The sequence below is a fragment of the Ylistrum balloti genome, unplaced genomic scaffold, assembly GCF_031769215.1.
Source record: "Ylistrum balloti isolate Yb309-2 unplaced genomic scaffold, AGI_CSIRO_Ybal_v1 Utg369630, whole genome shotgun sequence".
In the NCBI taxonomy this organism is placed as follows: Eukaryota; Metazoa; Mollusca; class Bivalvia; order Pectinida; family Pectinidae; genus Ylistrum; species Ylistrum balloti.
The window spans coordinates 709,332-725,420 of record NW_026781896.1 but is presented as its reverse complement, the minus strand read 5'-3'; the positions used below and the strand labels follow the sequence as shown (position 1 = coordinate 725,420).

General features: G+C 33.6%; 1 protein-coding gene across 1 annotated transcript in view; it reads right to left on the bottom strand.

Moving 5' to 3' along the window:
* LOC132552243 (intermembrane lipid transfer protein VPS13C-like) overlaps positions 1–14,679 on the bottom strand; it is a 106,462-nt gene extending 91,783 nt beyond the window's left edge. Inside the window, exons 1-3 of the mRNA XM_060216399.1 lie at positions 14,641–14,679; positions 6,669–6,689; positions 6,203–6,245 (exon numbers count right to left, since the gene is read on the bottom strand). Coding sequence (XP_060072382.1) covers positions 6,203–6,245; positions 6,669–6,689; positions 14,641–14,679 — 103 coding nt within the window. The remainder of the gene's footprint in view (positions 1–6,202; positions 6,246–6,668; positions 6,690–14,640) is intronic.
* Positions 14,680–16,089: the final 1,410 nt, after the last annotated feature.

Here is a 16,089-nt window from a genome sequence, read left to right as displayed (position 1 = left end):
GGATTGAGAAAGACCTATGCCAAGGCTAATTTAAAGTTGTGTGTGACATACACCAGACATTAAATACTGACATTGAACAAAGGGACATAACTCTGTATTATACAAGGATAATTCAAGACACAGCTATAAGATTTTGTAGACTTTGTCAATTTCCCAAGAGGTCATCTCATATGAAATTGGCAATTATAGGCGACAGAAGAATTTATATGACCTGGACAGAAAGTATGAGATGCAAGGCAAATTGACGTCTAACTGACAGAAGTATATATACATGTAAGTATACATCTTTCAAGGTGTCTTTCACGGCAGCGCCAATTTGGGACGAATAAAAATTACCAGGTCGCCGTCTGTTGTTGCTGACTGAAAAACATGTCTGGCATATACCTCCAAGGGGCTTTAGGTAAAATAGGGACAAGAGCAGTATTTAAGTCTCTTTCATGAAGAAACAAACAGAGCCAAACACCAAATACTGTTTTAATTAAAGACTTTTCTGGAAGAAGAATGACACCTTTGGGAAATTTACGAAATTGCTAACGCTATAAAATGGTCAATAGGAATGTTTACAATGGTATAATGTATTTTTATAAAAGGTATATGTACGAAGAATTTACATATAAGCTTGATTCGGGATTAGAATTAAGTTTTGAGTTTTTTATGAAGAAATTGAGGCTATTAGACACCTAACAGTAGGTGTGTTCTATAATAAGCATCAAGCTCCACCCACTTCCTGTGTTATGTTCAAGTTGTTGGTACATTTGTTAATAAGATTCTTCTGACCTCTCACGGACTGGCTGAACTAATTCTGCATTTTTACTTGGATTAAAACACAGGTAACAAGCAAAAGGGAATAAAATCTATCAATTTATAATAAAGTACAGGAACAATATAAAATTCTAATTAGACCCATACTGTTTCTATTTCCTGTGTTTATACACATGACATAAATTTCTCACAATTTGCGACAGAAAATATTTCTTAAGAAATATATGACCCACTTAACGAATATGAAGGCCGCAGCATAATTCATTTCTTGATTATATAATAGAAAATTATGGCTCAATATTAAGTTATATAAATATGAAATTAGAGTTTATTTATATATAAATGTTCAATGAGCCAATGATCTGATACGGTTACAATGTATCTCAGGGCACGGAGCTTGTAAATCTTCATAAACACAATTAAAAATAAACTGACTTCAATGAAAAAGTAACTATCACTTGAAGGTAAATGAGTTTAAAGAATTGTCCAGAACACTTTCAGAAAGAAAATATGATTTCAAAACTCCAATATATATGTACACAGTACATCAAACCTTTGGTCAAACAAATACAGAACTTATACACCAAAATATTTCTGCTCACTGTGCAAGGTAATTCGATCTATTTCCCTTTTCTCTTACAAAATTCCTGCTGTGTTGCTAGTCTAATGTCAAAAGTAAATTACATCAAGTCTTATATTAATCTACACAATATCAAACCATTGTGGAAAAGTTTTTAAATTTCTTTCAAAAATTCTACTGAACTATTAACTGTAATTGGGTCAATGCTTTTCAAGACTTAAATAACATTTTGTGACTCAAATTATGCAGGTCATCTAAGTGCCGGTGTCTGTATGCCACAGTGTCAAATTACATGTACACTTACAATTCTATAAAATGAAGACAAGTGCTGCGTAAACATGCATTACTCCTCCTGATTCTGTAAAAGTAGAATTTTCCTTGTAAACATGTTAAGTGTTTCCAAGAGGAATCACATATTATCACTGTAAATAACCTTAGCCATGAATTGATCTGATAGTTGAAAGAAGAATGAGATTGAAAAAAAAGCTGTAAGCATTTGTACTTTATTTCTCAAGAAATTTACAACCCGGAAGAAACTGTACTAAAATATTGGGAAAAATGGGATGGTCCTTGTTAACAACAACTGTTGATGTCATTTCTCTATCATAGCAACAACTAGTGATGTCATCACTCCATCATGACAACAACTGGTGATGTCATTTCTCCATTATAACAACAACTGGTGATGTCACCACTCCATCATAACAACAACTGGTGATGTCACCACTCCATCATAACAACAACTGGTGATGTCACCACTCCATCATAACAACAACTGGTGATGTCACCACTCCATCATAACAACAACTGGTGATGTCATTTCTCCATCATAACAACAACTGGTGATGTCATCACTCCATCATAACAACAACTGGTGATGTCATCACTCCATCATAACAACAACTGGTGATGTTACCACTCCATCATAACAGCAACCAGTACCTTTTGCAATTTGGCAAGAAAGGATTGGCAATGAAAAACACTTTCATTACAATTGCTTTTTATTGTCAACCACTGGGAATATTTATTCTGCATTGGTCAGTTACTGATGACAAAATCAAACAGAAATTTCCTCATAAAATCATCTAAAATTAGCCAGAACAGGTATTTAAACTCTCAAGGCAAGATGATACATCATCTGAGAAGCTCTTTATCTCCAAAAATCACAATTATTGGTGAAAATTAATTAAAGAGAAAAGCCTCAGAAAAGATATTTATCAAAGAATAATTCCCAGTATTCACAGCAAGGAAAAAAAATAGTACTTCAGGACTCAGAGATGATGTGTTTGTCTGCAATGTCAGGAAAATGTTTGATGGGCTCAACAGATGTAAACACAGGAACAAAACGTTTTGATGACTCTGCATTAATCTCGACATAACGCTGTGATGCATTTTTCAGGCACAAAGTTTATTGATTTTTCTTTGTAGTTGATGGTGCAATCCATCCCTTCTACAGACAATACAGTGTGGCTCCTACTTTCAATGATTTGTCAGTCGATTACAGTACTGAATGAAACTTTCATATTTATGAAAATATATTTCAGCAATTATTTTCAAACAGTTATGAAATTGTATATTTAAGCCATACTGTTTAAAACTTATTAAAACTGTGTTTGAATGAACACACAGCACATCATATGATTTAAAATAAACATTTTGTATGATTGCAGCAAAACTTCCAATAGACAAGCCAAAATGAGACCATAATCATGAAAATGTCTTATCGTTCTATAGATACATGTTTCTAAACATGGAAACAGTGTACCAAAGAGATGCATTACTTCAAAAGCAAATGTCAGCATCGTATATTTGGCTACTTATCTAGCTGAGCAAGAGAACCGAGAAATATTGGCGTGTAAAGTTATGAAATGCGACATGGCAATGTAACTACGATTCCCCTGAGAAATCAGTATAGAATATTTGATGCATGTTGGCAATACATTGTACCACTAACTGCAGGATCTCATCTGATACTTAAATGGTTATCAATGTTACTCCTGGCTAAGATGTCTTGTTAATCTTTTCTTGTTTACTTTAATTTTCTCCATATTAGAAAATTTAACAATGAAGGAAAATACATCTAACTTTTGTGATTCAATCTAATTTTGTATTTATCAGTATCAAATGATATTTACCAGAGTTCAACATTTACGAAAAGCTTGAAAAAGTCTACTTAAATGAATGGTTTTAATCTTTTATTCTACAAAAAATACTTTGACAGAGATATTTTTCAAAAGGAACTTTTAAATATTTCACTTAAATCTTATAACTGTTGAAAAATTATCCTTATATATTTCTCATCAAATATTCCGTCAATTATTTTTTCAATTGTCATTAATTTTGCAATGACTTAAATTTTATTTCACAACCCAAACTTGAGACACCAGAGGGAGGATAATACTCTCTCGTACTTTTGTGAAAATATTTTTCATACGTAAATTTCCCTGTTTAACTATAAAATAGTTTAATCTTTGCTCACCATGAATATGTCTCCCTAAAGAATCATGTCAAAATTAAAGAAGGTTTAAAGTAGGAGACATAGTATTTGAATTATTTGATATATTACTATAAGGTAAAAGACTTGAAAATGGGACAATGATGTATCGTTTTGTACGAATTTTTTCTAACATTATTTCATAAAATAATAATATTTTATTGTTTTTTCTTTTGCTTTTGTTTATTTGTTTGTTTGTTTATTTTTGTTGCCTGCTTGACTCTTTGAATATCATAACTACACTGAAGTAGCATATCTAGACATAAAGCCTCCCGAGTTATTAGAATCAACAGTACATGACTAATGACTATGTGACCAGTGATTCCAATTAAGGAATTGCTTATGTCCTACATAGATAGCCCTGCCCAACACAACCATAAAAAAAAATAAGAACAGGGGAGGTAATCCTAGTAGCCAGTCCCAAGAGATTTGTTCCTAACACTGCACCATTTTGTAGATTCTCATCATTACAAAACACATTTAGTGTCAGCAGTTTCAATGGATATAAAGATATGTTGTAGGCCTCGGTCAGAGGTCAAAGGTCATTAATGGACTATACACTTTTGAGATATTCACTGCCTGAAATATCGAGATCAGGAATATACTGACATCTCACCCACTCATGCATACCAGTACAGAAGTGATCGAAACTAGCAAAGTCAATACAATTTTCAAATTTTTTATCAAGGCTTTCCGTCTTTTTGTTGCATAATCCATGTAGTGGAATGGCTTCAAGCCAAAGAATGTTAATGTAAAATTTGTACTTTTGCATGGTACACAGAACAAAATATCTAAAACAAATTACGTACACAACAAGTCCTTATTGTAGTGTGTCAAAACCAGCATACACTGCATTCAAAAATATCTCAATCTATATCAAAACCATAAACAAGATATTTGCATACAGAAATTCATTAATGGAAGTCTTCTATGGTGTTATAAGCCTGTAATAATCTTGGTGTAGGTGTGTAACCATGACAACACAGCGCTTATGGAAGCTTAATGGTCCTGGTAAATAAGCCTGTAACCTGGTCTGTTTTTGATACCACATACTTTTTTTTTATACTGTGGATCTGAAGACTGAATTCTGATTATATCATACTTTGGCTATACTGGTGGTCAGCTTGGAGACCGACAGATTCCTGGCCATATTGATACTTTGACCATACTTGTGGGTCAGCTAGGAGACAGACAGATTCCTGGCCATATTGATACTTTGATCATACTTGCGGGTCAGCTAGGAGACCAACCGATTCCTGACCATATTGATACTTTGACCATACTTGTGGGTCAGCTAGGAGACAGACAGATTCCTGGCCATATTGATACTTTGACCATACTGTGGGTCAGCTAGGAGACTGACAGATTCCTGGCCATATTGATACTTTGGCCATACTGTGGGTCAGCTAGGAGACAGACAGATTCCTGGCCATATTGATACTTTGGCCATACTGTGGGTCAGCTAGGAGACAGACAGATTCCTGGCCATATTGATACTTTGACCATACTGTGGGTCAGCTAGGAGACAGACCGATTCCTGACCATATTGATACTTTGACTATACTGTGGGTCAGCTAGGGGACAGACAGATTCCTGGCCATATTGATACTTAAACCATACTTGTGGGTCAGCTAGGAGACCGACAGGTTCCTGACCATATTGATACTTAAACCATACTGGTGGTCAGCTAGGAGACCAACAGATTCCTGGCCATATTGATACTTTGACCATACTTGTGGGTCAGCAGAATGACAGATTCTTGGACATATCATACTTTAACCGATAGCATTTGTTCAAATATATGATTCAAACCAATATTCAATGCCAAACAATCGTGTTTTCCATGACAGGAGAGTTTCAAATTAGTAGCCAAATTGATTTACATCCAGGCATTATTGATCTCCTTGAGACAAAATATACATTCATGTGAAACTGTATCTGGAGCCTGACAAATTGCTACATAGCTCGGGTCAAAAGCAGACAATCAATCAATCCTGGCAGTAATCTGTATGTTCTCTTTTGACAGGAAACAGTATCAGAAGAGGTCAAATGTTGGCAACGGCTTTGAAAGCCGTATGTCACAAAGATTTTAAATGGGCACTCAGATTTTAAATGTTTTATGCTGAAAGTCAAAATAAATCAATTCATTCATGCATAGATTTTGAGGTCGAACTCGCATATCCTGAGGTCAAAGGTCATTTCTATAGTAGGATCTCTAAGGTCAGGTAAAACTATGATGCTTGCCTGCTTAAAGGTCTGTCCTTTACTACAACCATACACTACCATCACCAGGGTATTGAAATGTATCCCTCCCAGAGTATTCTTTTTATATCATCAAAATATCTAGATAAATAGCATTAACTCACCAACATGGCCAGCCTTCACCTCCACCGGCACTTCCTGTCCCAGCTGTGGACAAAAAATTTCATTTCCATTAAAACATGGACAACAAAAGAAAATTAAAATATATCACTGACAATATTAATGATAGAAAATGTGCACATTCTAACGTCCTATATGTCTAATTTGTATATTCAGCCATTTATCTTGAAGGTTAAATTAGTTTCAACATAAAGGAAACCTGGTTGCCCCTGCTAAAATATTAAATAGTTATCCCTGGATTATCCATAGTAATCCTTTGTGTAAGTCTAGAGATGTACAGAATTAATCTCTCAGGTTACATGGTCACATGTTTTTGTCTTTATGAGTCTAGTTAGCTCTAAGAGTATACAAGCATATTATGATCACAATGTATATCTGAGGGACATATTCAGCAGGTAGATATAACTGTTTCATAGTAAACTCATATTATAGAACAATATATGTACTTACTTGGGTGGTGAGAAGTTCAACCTGTCAAACACAATAAAGAATAAGATTTTAGTATCATTAATATTTCATTGTCTCATAGTGAGAGTATGTATGCATTACATTGTTTTGAAAGATGGTGGCATCGTTTAAAGCATATGACTGCCACCAGATGTCACTGTCATCTCTTGGGATATTTCCACTAATGATAAAGCTAGTATTTGTAGTAACAGCTAGTTCGAAAGGCTGTGACAATTAAGGCTGAAACTGTAACTGAGTTATGTTTAGCCTAAAACTTTAATTGTCAATCAAATTAACAAACATCTAGATAATCAGTGAGATCACAAGGTGAAGGTTAGGAAAATGAATTTGTTCGTTTAGAGAGTTACATGATCTGAAGATTGTATTCCTGTACTCATTTATTTCTAGAATGCATTCTTATGAAAGAGAAAAATTGATCATATTGTGACACAGGATTTGATCATGTGACAATGAGAAATAATGAAACTGGAATTCTAATCATTTGATATAATAGAGAATCATTATGAATCTGGAGATTTAATTGTTAAAATTAATGTTGAGACTTGGCAAATAAAATAATGTGGCATTCCAAAAATGACTATTTACAATAGTTTCTATCCTGCCCTGACAACAGGACAACAACAATAAAAGACATACAAAAATTTTAAAAACAATTCATTCCCAGCACATGGATGATCAGACATATAAACATTAATATTTTGTAATGGATTCGATGAAAAGTCAGGATACTTTTTAAATAGTTTGAAATTTATTTTTCAAATGAGGTATTAAAATCAGAATCTTCATTTAAGATTGTACAGTCTTTTTTATTATCATGCCAGCTATCTGGAGACAGTGATCTGGAGATGCAGACTCAAAAGATCAAAATGATTTGAAAATTGAGTGAGTATTCAACCTTTTTATTCCTTTTAAATTATTCCCAGGAAATTTAATACACTTTGTCATCAGATTTCTATTTTGACTCTGTATGTTACACAATCAATGAGTTCAGAATCCATCAGTATCACAGACACAATTAGTCTTAAAATTCTCTGAAGGTATATTTTATGCACTGACTGAATCAGATTTACTGTCCAGAAATCTTATTGATCTTGGTCATACAGAAGCTTGCAATCAATATAGTGTTCTGTTATCAATGATGAGAACAGATTGTGATCCGAGTGTGACCTCCAAGCGCTGACGGAAAAATCGGCATCAAAACCATTTACAATCCACAGACATTCCTTCAAATTAGACTAAAGCATGATATACACTGTACATGACATCTTTCATCATTCTCAAATATTTCAGTCTAAAGCATGTGGAAAGGTAAAAAAAATATGAAAAGGCAGGAAGAAACAGATTTCTTCCACTAATGCACCTTTTGAATAGCTTCTTTGTTATCAATAGGATAATCCACAGTTCTGTTTAAAACTTAAAGAGTCAGGAGGTGGGCTTATTACTGGATACTGCAAAAGTATTTACTTCTGATCAGTGGTAAATGTGAGTGGGCTTATTACCTGGCATGAGGTTGCTGTCAGATAAAAACAGTACACAGTTGTTCATTTATGTGGGACTAATATTTCACATTGTCTATCATGTGGCTCTTAAAAGTTCACAGATTAAATTTTGCGTTACTATGACGTAAACGACAATAAGTGAAGTACGTATTTACATAAAGTGTATATATGCATGGATATATTTTCTTAGATTTTTAATATTTTAATATTTGTTGCTTACAAAATTATTAAATTTTAGGTAATCGCTGATTAAAACAAGATCAGGAATACATAGCGAAATTAATCTCCAGTCAATGTTAGTACTAGACATTATATTAAGTATACTCATATCAATAATTTGGACTACAACACCTCAGTCATTGAACCTTGTCTTTAGCCTGGCGATGTTATTTACTGTTCCATTGTATATACATCATCACCACACCATTAATCAAATTCTGAAAATCCCCAGATCGACATCCACTTTTCTTAAATAAATCACCAGGAACACAGCACAAGCATAAAATGAATGTTTATGGCGGAGTTTCAACCCTGGTATTATCAGAACGCAATGAAGACTTTTTAATTAGCCTCAAGATTACCTCATTACCTTTACATCAATAAATATACGGACAAGATTTAGGGCACCTAATACGTATGCATTTACGATAAGAATGATGAGCAGTTTATCATCAATCTACCACAAAATTTTCACTCATATCCACCATCAAAATAGAATCAGACAGCATCCTTATAATAAATGTTACCTTATATCTAAAGTAGTAAATTAAAAAAAAAAAAAAGGCAAAACAAAAATTGAAGATGACAGATGGGAAGTCCACAAAAACTGTTTCATATATTGTAGTTTTTCCTGATTAAAAAAAAGAAGGAAGTATGATGTTAGATTTATTTTCATCAAATAATCAGATGATTATCATATTTACAAAGTTTCATTTTTGTATCAGTTTTGATCGATATTGTTAAAATCCGCAGAATTGTACATCATCATAACACTTCAATTTTAACACTAATACTGCTGATGAGCAATATAAAAATGGGATTTGGTCTCGCTTTTTGTCAGTTGTGATTTCAAGTGACGGGATTTTTGATAAATATAGCTTTTAGATAAATATATACAACGATCTCAAAGTGTTAAGGATTCAACCTCTTTAGTAAAACATCATCATATTAATTATTTCATAAACGTATCTCACTTCTATTAACTTAATATGATAAATTTTTATCAATTCGATTACAGAATATGAAAAAGTAGATTACGCAACATATATGTATGCAACGCCATTTCACTGTATCTCCTTTTTGAAATCTGAGCAAATTCAATATATATGGTAATACTTTCTTATCATTAATTTCATATTTACGGAAATACTCAGTCAGATTTGCTAGCTACATATATAGAGGAAACACATCTGTGTATTGTACGCTATTGATTTCTAAGAAGTCGATCAGCTTCAGTATACAATCTACGTATCTCGCACTCCTTCAGGCACTTTTTCATTGATGGATTGTACATACAGTAGACTATGTACGACAGCTTGGATTTATTTTTTGCACGTCGTTGGCAATATTCTTCATACTTCAATGTATTATTAGGCTCAAAGCAAAACCCATGATACAACCTGATGAAAGCATAATTAGAGATCTAGATACAAAAGTTACATACAACGTCTCATTCAGTCAGGGGCTGGATGGGCTTATTGAAGGAAAATGATATAACAATTGTAATTCTACTAGATACAGCAACTACTGGTATGAATGGGTGGGCTTATTTCCAGGCAAAGATTTATACAGAAATGCAGCATTCGAAGGATTTTTTTCTGAATACAATTTGGTAATCTGGTGTAAACTTAAACCGTATTTTATTCATTTTTTGTTTTTGTTAATTTTTTATTTTTCAAGATTTTTTTGATATATAATCAGTACAGAAATCAATAATATCCTTGATCAATACATAATATATATATATATATATCCACACACATTAATATGTATATATAACAGAGTGAAGGATATTAATGAAGTACTCAATTATCTCAAGCTGCAGTTGATAATCTGACCTCCCTGTCTACTTCATTTCCATGATGACAACACCTTTGGTCAACTGTCCAATTGACCGTAAAGTGAAAGGAAATTACACCGGTCAAACCACACTTCATATCACGGTAAAGTGGATTGCCGATCGACCCATCGGCTGATACTGTTAAGAAAGCATCAGTCCATCAGACACACAGGATTTCATGACAAATGGAGTTTCGTGTAATGGTAGAGTCCTGAATCTCAATCATCTAGAGCCTTTCCATGTCAGTTTGAACATTTAAAATAACTTAAATGCACACTTTTAGAGAACTAATTGGCACCTGGTCTGTTATTACAGGTGCACAGGTCTGTTTAAACTGGTTTAGTTTTAGTGTACCTACAGAATGCATGTATTTTTGTTACATAGACAAATCCTTTTATTCAGATTTTATATGTACTATGTTTCCATGACAAATCAAGACTACAATGATTTAATTATACATCACCTAAAGGTCACCTAGTCTACGAGCTAAATAGTATAAATAAAATTGAAAAAACCAATTACAAATATATTGTGTTCTTACTTAGTAATCTTAAATTGTCAGTAACAGCAGACAGTAGGACAACTGGAATACCAGATTTGTTCTGACAAGTGCTCCGAGCCTAAAATAAATGCATACCATTTCATATTCTGCTAAAATCAATGTAAAACCAATGGGAGAAAGAAACATTCTCAACACATTTAAAAAAAATCTTAAGATCTCCCTACTTGGCCTATGAGTGAAAAAAATTTAATCCCTTCCTTTTTGGTCTGAGGGTGAACAAAAATTCTCGACCCTTTCCTACCTGGCCTGTGAGTAATGTCATCCATTGACAAAACCCTAAAAAAAAGTCTTGTCAAGTAAGGATATTGTTTTTGTTCATATCTTTTGTAAAAATTGGACTGTTGAATGATACATTTTTTCGCTGAAAAAACTACACAGAAAAATTTTTAAGCTCGTTTCCAATGTGTAATTGTATTATCTAGTTTATTTTATAAATCCACACCAAATCTTACTCATTGTCAGAGGGTCATGTGACCTCACTATAGGAAAATGAAATAAGGCATTCGTTTATAAAAAATCTATATATAGATGGCCTTATTTCCATCAGACCTGGGCTTATTCTTGTAGAAATCTGGTATGTTTTACCTCAAATTATCCCAAGTAACACACTGTGCTGTAAATAAATGTTCTCTGTCTTGGAAAACACCCGCATAAAAGAATGTAATGATTCAGATATTAGTTTTCGTCTGCCTTCATAATATGATTACCAACACTGTGTAATATTGTAGCCTTATGAAGAAATAAATTCGAAACAAGACGATGATATCGATATTGAAGAATTAAGACGTCTTTGTGTTTGTCTCCATTCAAATTTGGGTGATTCTATTTGATATAAGGAACCAAAACAAACCAGATCAAATGTGCTTTGCTATCAGGGCATGGATATTGATTGAGAATCAGAATAGCATATTAGATATAAACTTCCTAGTTGTGATCCAAAAACAAGTCAAAATTCAATATTTTTCGATTTTAAGAAAATTTAACAACCTTTGCCCAACCTTGTTTAAATGTTTTATGAATTCTCTTTCACTTTAATATAAAACCTCTAAGTTGGAATCCCAGTGACCCAAACCTTCCGGATTTAGACCCTTAGGGTTCACTTCCTTTTCCACTTTTACATAAGTAAGGTCTTCAGAATCGTTTACTATATTTAGTACAGCAATTGGTTGAAAACAATAAAAATAATAGTTTATATCTTTCTACATGAAGCCTCATATTGATGTTGATTTTCTTGTCATTATGTGAGTAAAACTGTTTAAACTAAAACTATAAAAAATTTTACGATAATCATTTTATCAAAATGGCCAAATATAGCTTAATTAACACAGAGGTCTTCCTGTGATGAAAATCAAGAGTATTTAATGGAAATATACACACACAGTTGGACAAAAAATCAAAACTATTAAAAACTATTAAATCCAGTTTGGGAATCAAGCTTCAATCACCCAATGGCAAGTTGTCATTATCAGAGAACTTTAAATCATAGCTCTTCATCACATAATTACCTTGTTATCAGTGTAATTACAACCATTACATAATCATAATTTGTTATGGCACATCATCTTCTGTAAGCACATGATCTTAAGTACAGCTGTGACAGGCTGAAGGTTCCCAATGGTTCACATAATATGATGATCTACATCCTAATTCACATTGTAATTAATTGTATATAAGTAACACAACAACAGGAAAAAAATATTAAATTAAAAGTTAATATTAATTTAGATCTTGTTTATATCAAATGAAATATTTTCACAAATATCTGCAAAAGTATAACTGTTGATAAACAGAATCTTACATTTGTTCCATTTTTTTTTCTTTTTGTTCTCACCTGTAAAATTAACACTTAAGCAAAGACTCATTTCACATTTAATCTCCTATATAAATAGACTTGCTGTCAGGTTCTCCATTTATCTAATTAATTTGAATTTTTAAGAAGTTCAGTAATACAATGGCAACAGTCTAATAGCACTTTTTTGGGGGTTCTACGGTAACTGAGTTTCAGCCAGCAGTGACAACTTAGTATGAGTCCAGTGTAAAATCTATAGGATTTTGTCTGCCTTCTATCGCCATGTCTGCCTGTACGTGTAGCACAAGTGTAATTGATTTAAGGCAGAAGACATAATCACAAGGGAGATATTACAAGTCAGAATTACCTCCTATATTATCAATCACAATTTTCTTCGGTTATTTTTATTCATTAATTTTCATATTTGTTTGTGAGATTATAAATTACTTATATTTCCTAATTTCTTCCACTTACATAATTTGTGATTTTTTTTTGTATTTTGAACGCTAGCAGACATAGAGAAACTGAGAACACAGATTATCTGTGTTGTGGTATATCCTGAGGATGGACTGAGACACTATATCTCAATTGCTTTGGATAGCATGAGGTGGTGGGCTTTCTGTATATCTGAGTGAGGTTGCCACCAACCACTACAAGACGACCCTGGCTCATGATGGAACAATACCCAGCATGCAAACAAACAAACAAACAAAAATTATACTTATATGTTAAACTATCAATGATATCTCAAAGAATATATATAAACTGTATATATTCTAAAATAAGTCCAAGAACAAACACCTCCTTAAGTCCTGACTTAAAGTAGAGTGTGGGCTTATCACAGGACAATGATATAAAGAATTGGTTGACTTTTCTATGCAAAACTCCAACAGACATTGGAAGGCTTAAAACAAGACAAGCATATATAACTATTTATTTGGTAGGCTGATAGACTTTAAACATACATGTACAAATGTACCACAATCTTTGTCAAATTAATAAAGTTTGGTTATTTGTTCACAGTGGTGTATGAATTCCATCCCCTTCTATCTCTAGTGCAAACCCTGGGCTCAAAAATCAAAATGATTTTGGGGTCAGAATATGTGTCAATCAAATACAATTGTCCATTGTACAGCTACAGAAGAGAAGTTTAAATAAGACATCAGGTAGGTCCAACAGTGACATAAGACCAACTGAGACAAAGACCAATTTAGACACAAGACCTATTTAGACACAAGGCCTATTTAAACACAAGACCAACAGAGACACTATACAAACTGACACACATGACCAACTGAGACACAAGACCAACTGAGACAAAAGATCAATGTAGACACAAGACCAACTGAGACACTACACGAACTGTCGCACACAAGCAACTGAGACACAAGACCATCTGAGACAAAAGACCAATATAGCTACAAGACCAATTTAGACATTAGACCAACTGAGACACTATACAAAGTTAGACATAAGACCAACTGAGACACAATTCCAATTTAGCCACAAGACCAACAATAAGACACAAGACCCAACTGAGACACAAGACCACATAGACACAAGACCAAAATATACACAAGACCAAGTGGGACACAAGACCAATATAGACACAAGACCAAATTAGATACAAGACTAAGTAAGACACAAGACCAAATTAGATACAAGACCAACACAGACACAAGACCAAATTAGATACAAGACCAAATGGGACACAAGACCAACATAGACACAAGACCAAATTAGATACAAGACCAAGTTAGACACAAGACCAAATTAGATACAAGACCAAATTAGACAGAAGACCCAAATGTGACACAAGACCAAACTGAGACAAAGACCTTTTTGAATAACCCCATTCATGATTAGACATAGAATGACAAACCCAGATTTAAGTTTCCAAACTTAATGTTCTATAGCCTTGCATGTACAAACTGAAACACTGCATATTGGCCTATACACTTAACCATGCTGAACTGACATTTGAGACATGTGATTTAATTTATATCTGTGACTGACAATTATACAAGAACAGGTGTAAGGCTAACCAAATTTGACTCAGACTCATCACCAGTAGCTTTCTCCATCTTATCAGTGACCTTTTGTAACCATTTTCAATGTATTTTTACAGCCCACAACTGTTTTGAAGGAAACAACTCAAATTGTTCAGGTTTATTATATTACTCTGATCATGTTTGAGGTGAAATCCCAAGATCTCAAGATGAACTTTCAAGATCTCAAACAGATCTTCCAAGGACTGCAAAACAAGGTGAACTCCCAATATCTTAAGAAAAATTTCAAAGAATTCTAAAAATCAACTATAAAACTCTCTCTGAAATTGTCCCCAAGATCTTGTGGACTGCTATGATCTCAAGATGACCTCCCTGGATTTCAAGATGAAATTCTTTCCTCAAAGTGAACTCCTCTTATCTTAAAATGAACTCCCATAATTTCAATGCAAATTGTAATGATCTCATGGTGAACTATCATGATCTGAAGGTGAGTTCCATTAAATCTCAAAGTGCACTTCCATAATTTCAAGGTGAACTTTTATGATCTCAAGGTGAAATCCTATCACCCCAAAAGTAAACTTCCTTGATCTCAATATGAACTTCAATGATCTTGACGTGAATTCCCATGATCTCAAGGTGAATTCCTATGATCTAAAGGTAAATTCCCATGATCTCAAGGTGAATTCCCATGATCTCAAGGTGAATTCCCATGATCTCAAGGTGAATTCCTATGATCTAAAGGTAAATTCCCATGATCTCAAGGTGAATTCCTATGATCTAAAGGTAAATTCCCATGATCTCAAGGGGAATTCCCATGATCTCAAGGTGAATTCCTATGATCTAAAGGTAAATTCCCATGATCTCAAGGTGAATTTCCATGATCTAAAGGTAAATTCCCATGAACTCAAGGTGAATTTCCATGATCTCAAGGTGAATTCCCATGATCTCAAGGTGAATTCCCATGATCTCAAGGTGAATTTCCATGATCTAAAGGTAAATTCCCATGAACTCAAGGTGAATTCCCATGATCTCAAGGTGAATTCCCATGATCTCAAGGTGAATTTCCATGATCTCAAGGTGAATTCCCATGAACTCAAGGTAAATTCCTATGATCTAAAGGTAAATTCCCATGAACTCAAGGTGAATTTCCATGATCTCAAGGTGAATTCCCATGATCTAAAGGTAAATTCCCATGAACTCAAGGTGAATTTCCATGATCTCAAGGTGAATTCCCATGAACTCAAGGTGAATTTCCATGAACTCAAGGTGAATTTCCATGAACTCAAGGTGAATTTCCATGAACTCAAGGTGAATTTCCATGATCTCAAGGTGAACACCCCAAAAAAGCTCAAATTGAACTCTCAAGTATTTTCAAGGTCAATCTCAAAGGTCTGTATTAATTAAATCTTATACTATAATATTGGTATATCAAATGGTTTTACATTTTATAAGTTACTGCTGCTGATGCCAACAAAGGTTTTCTCT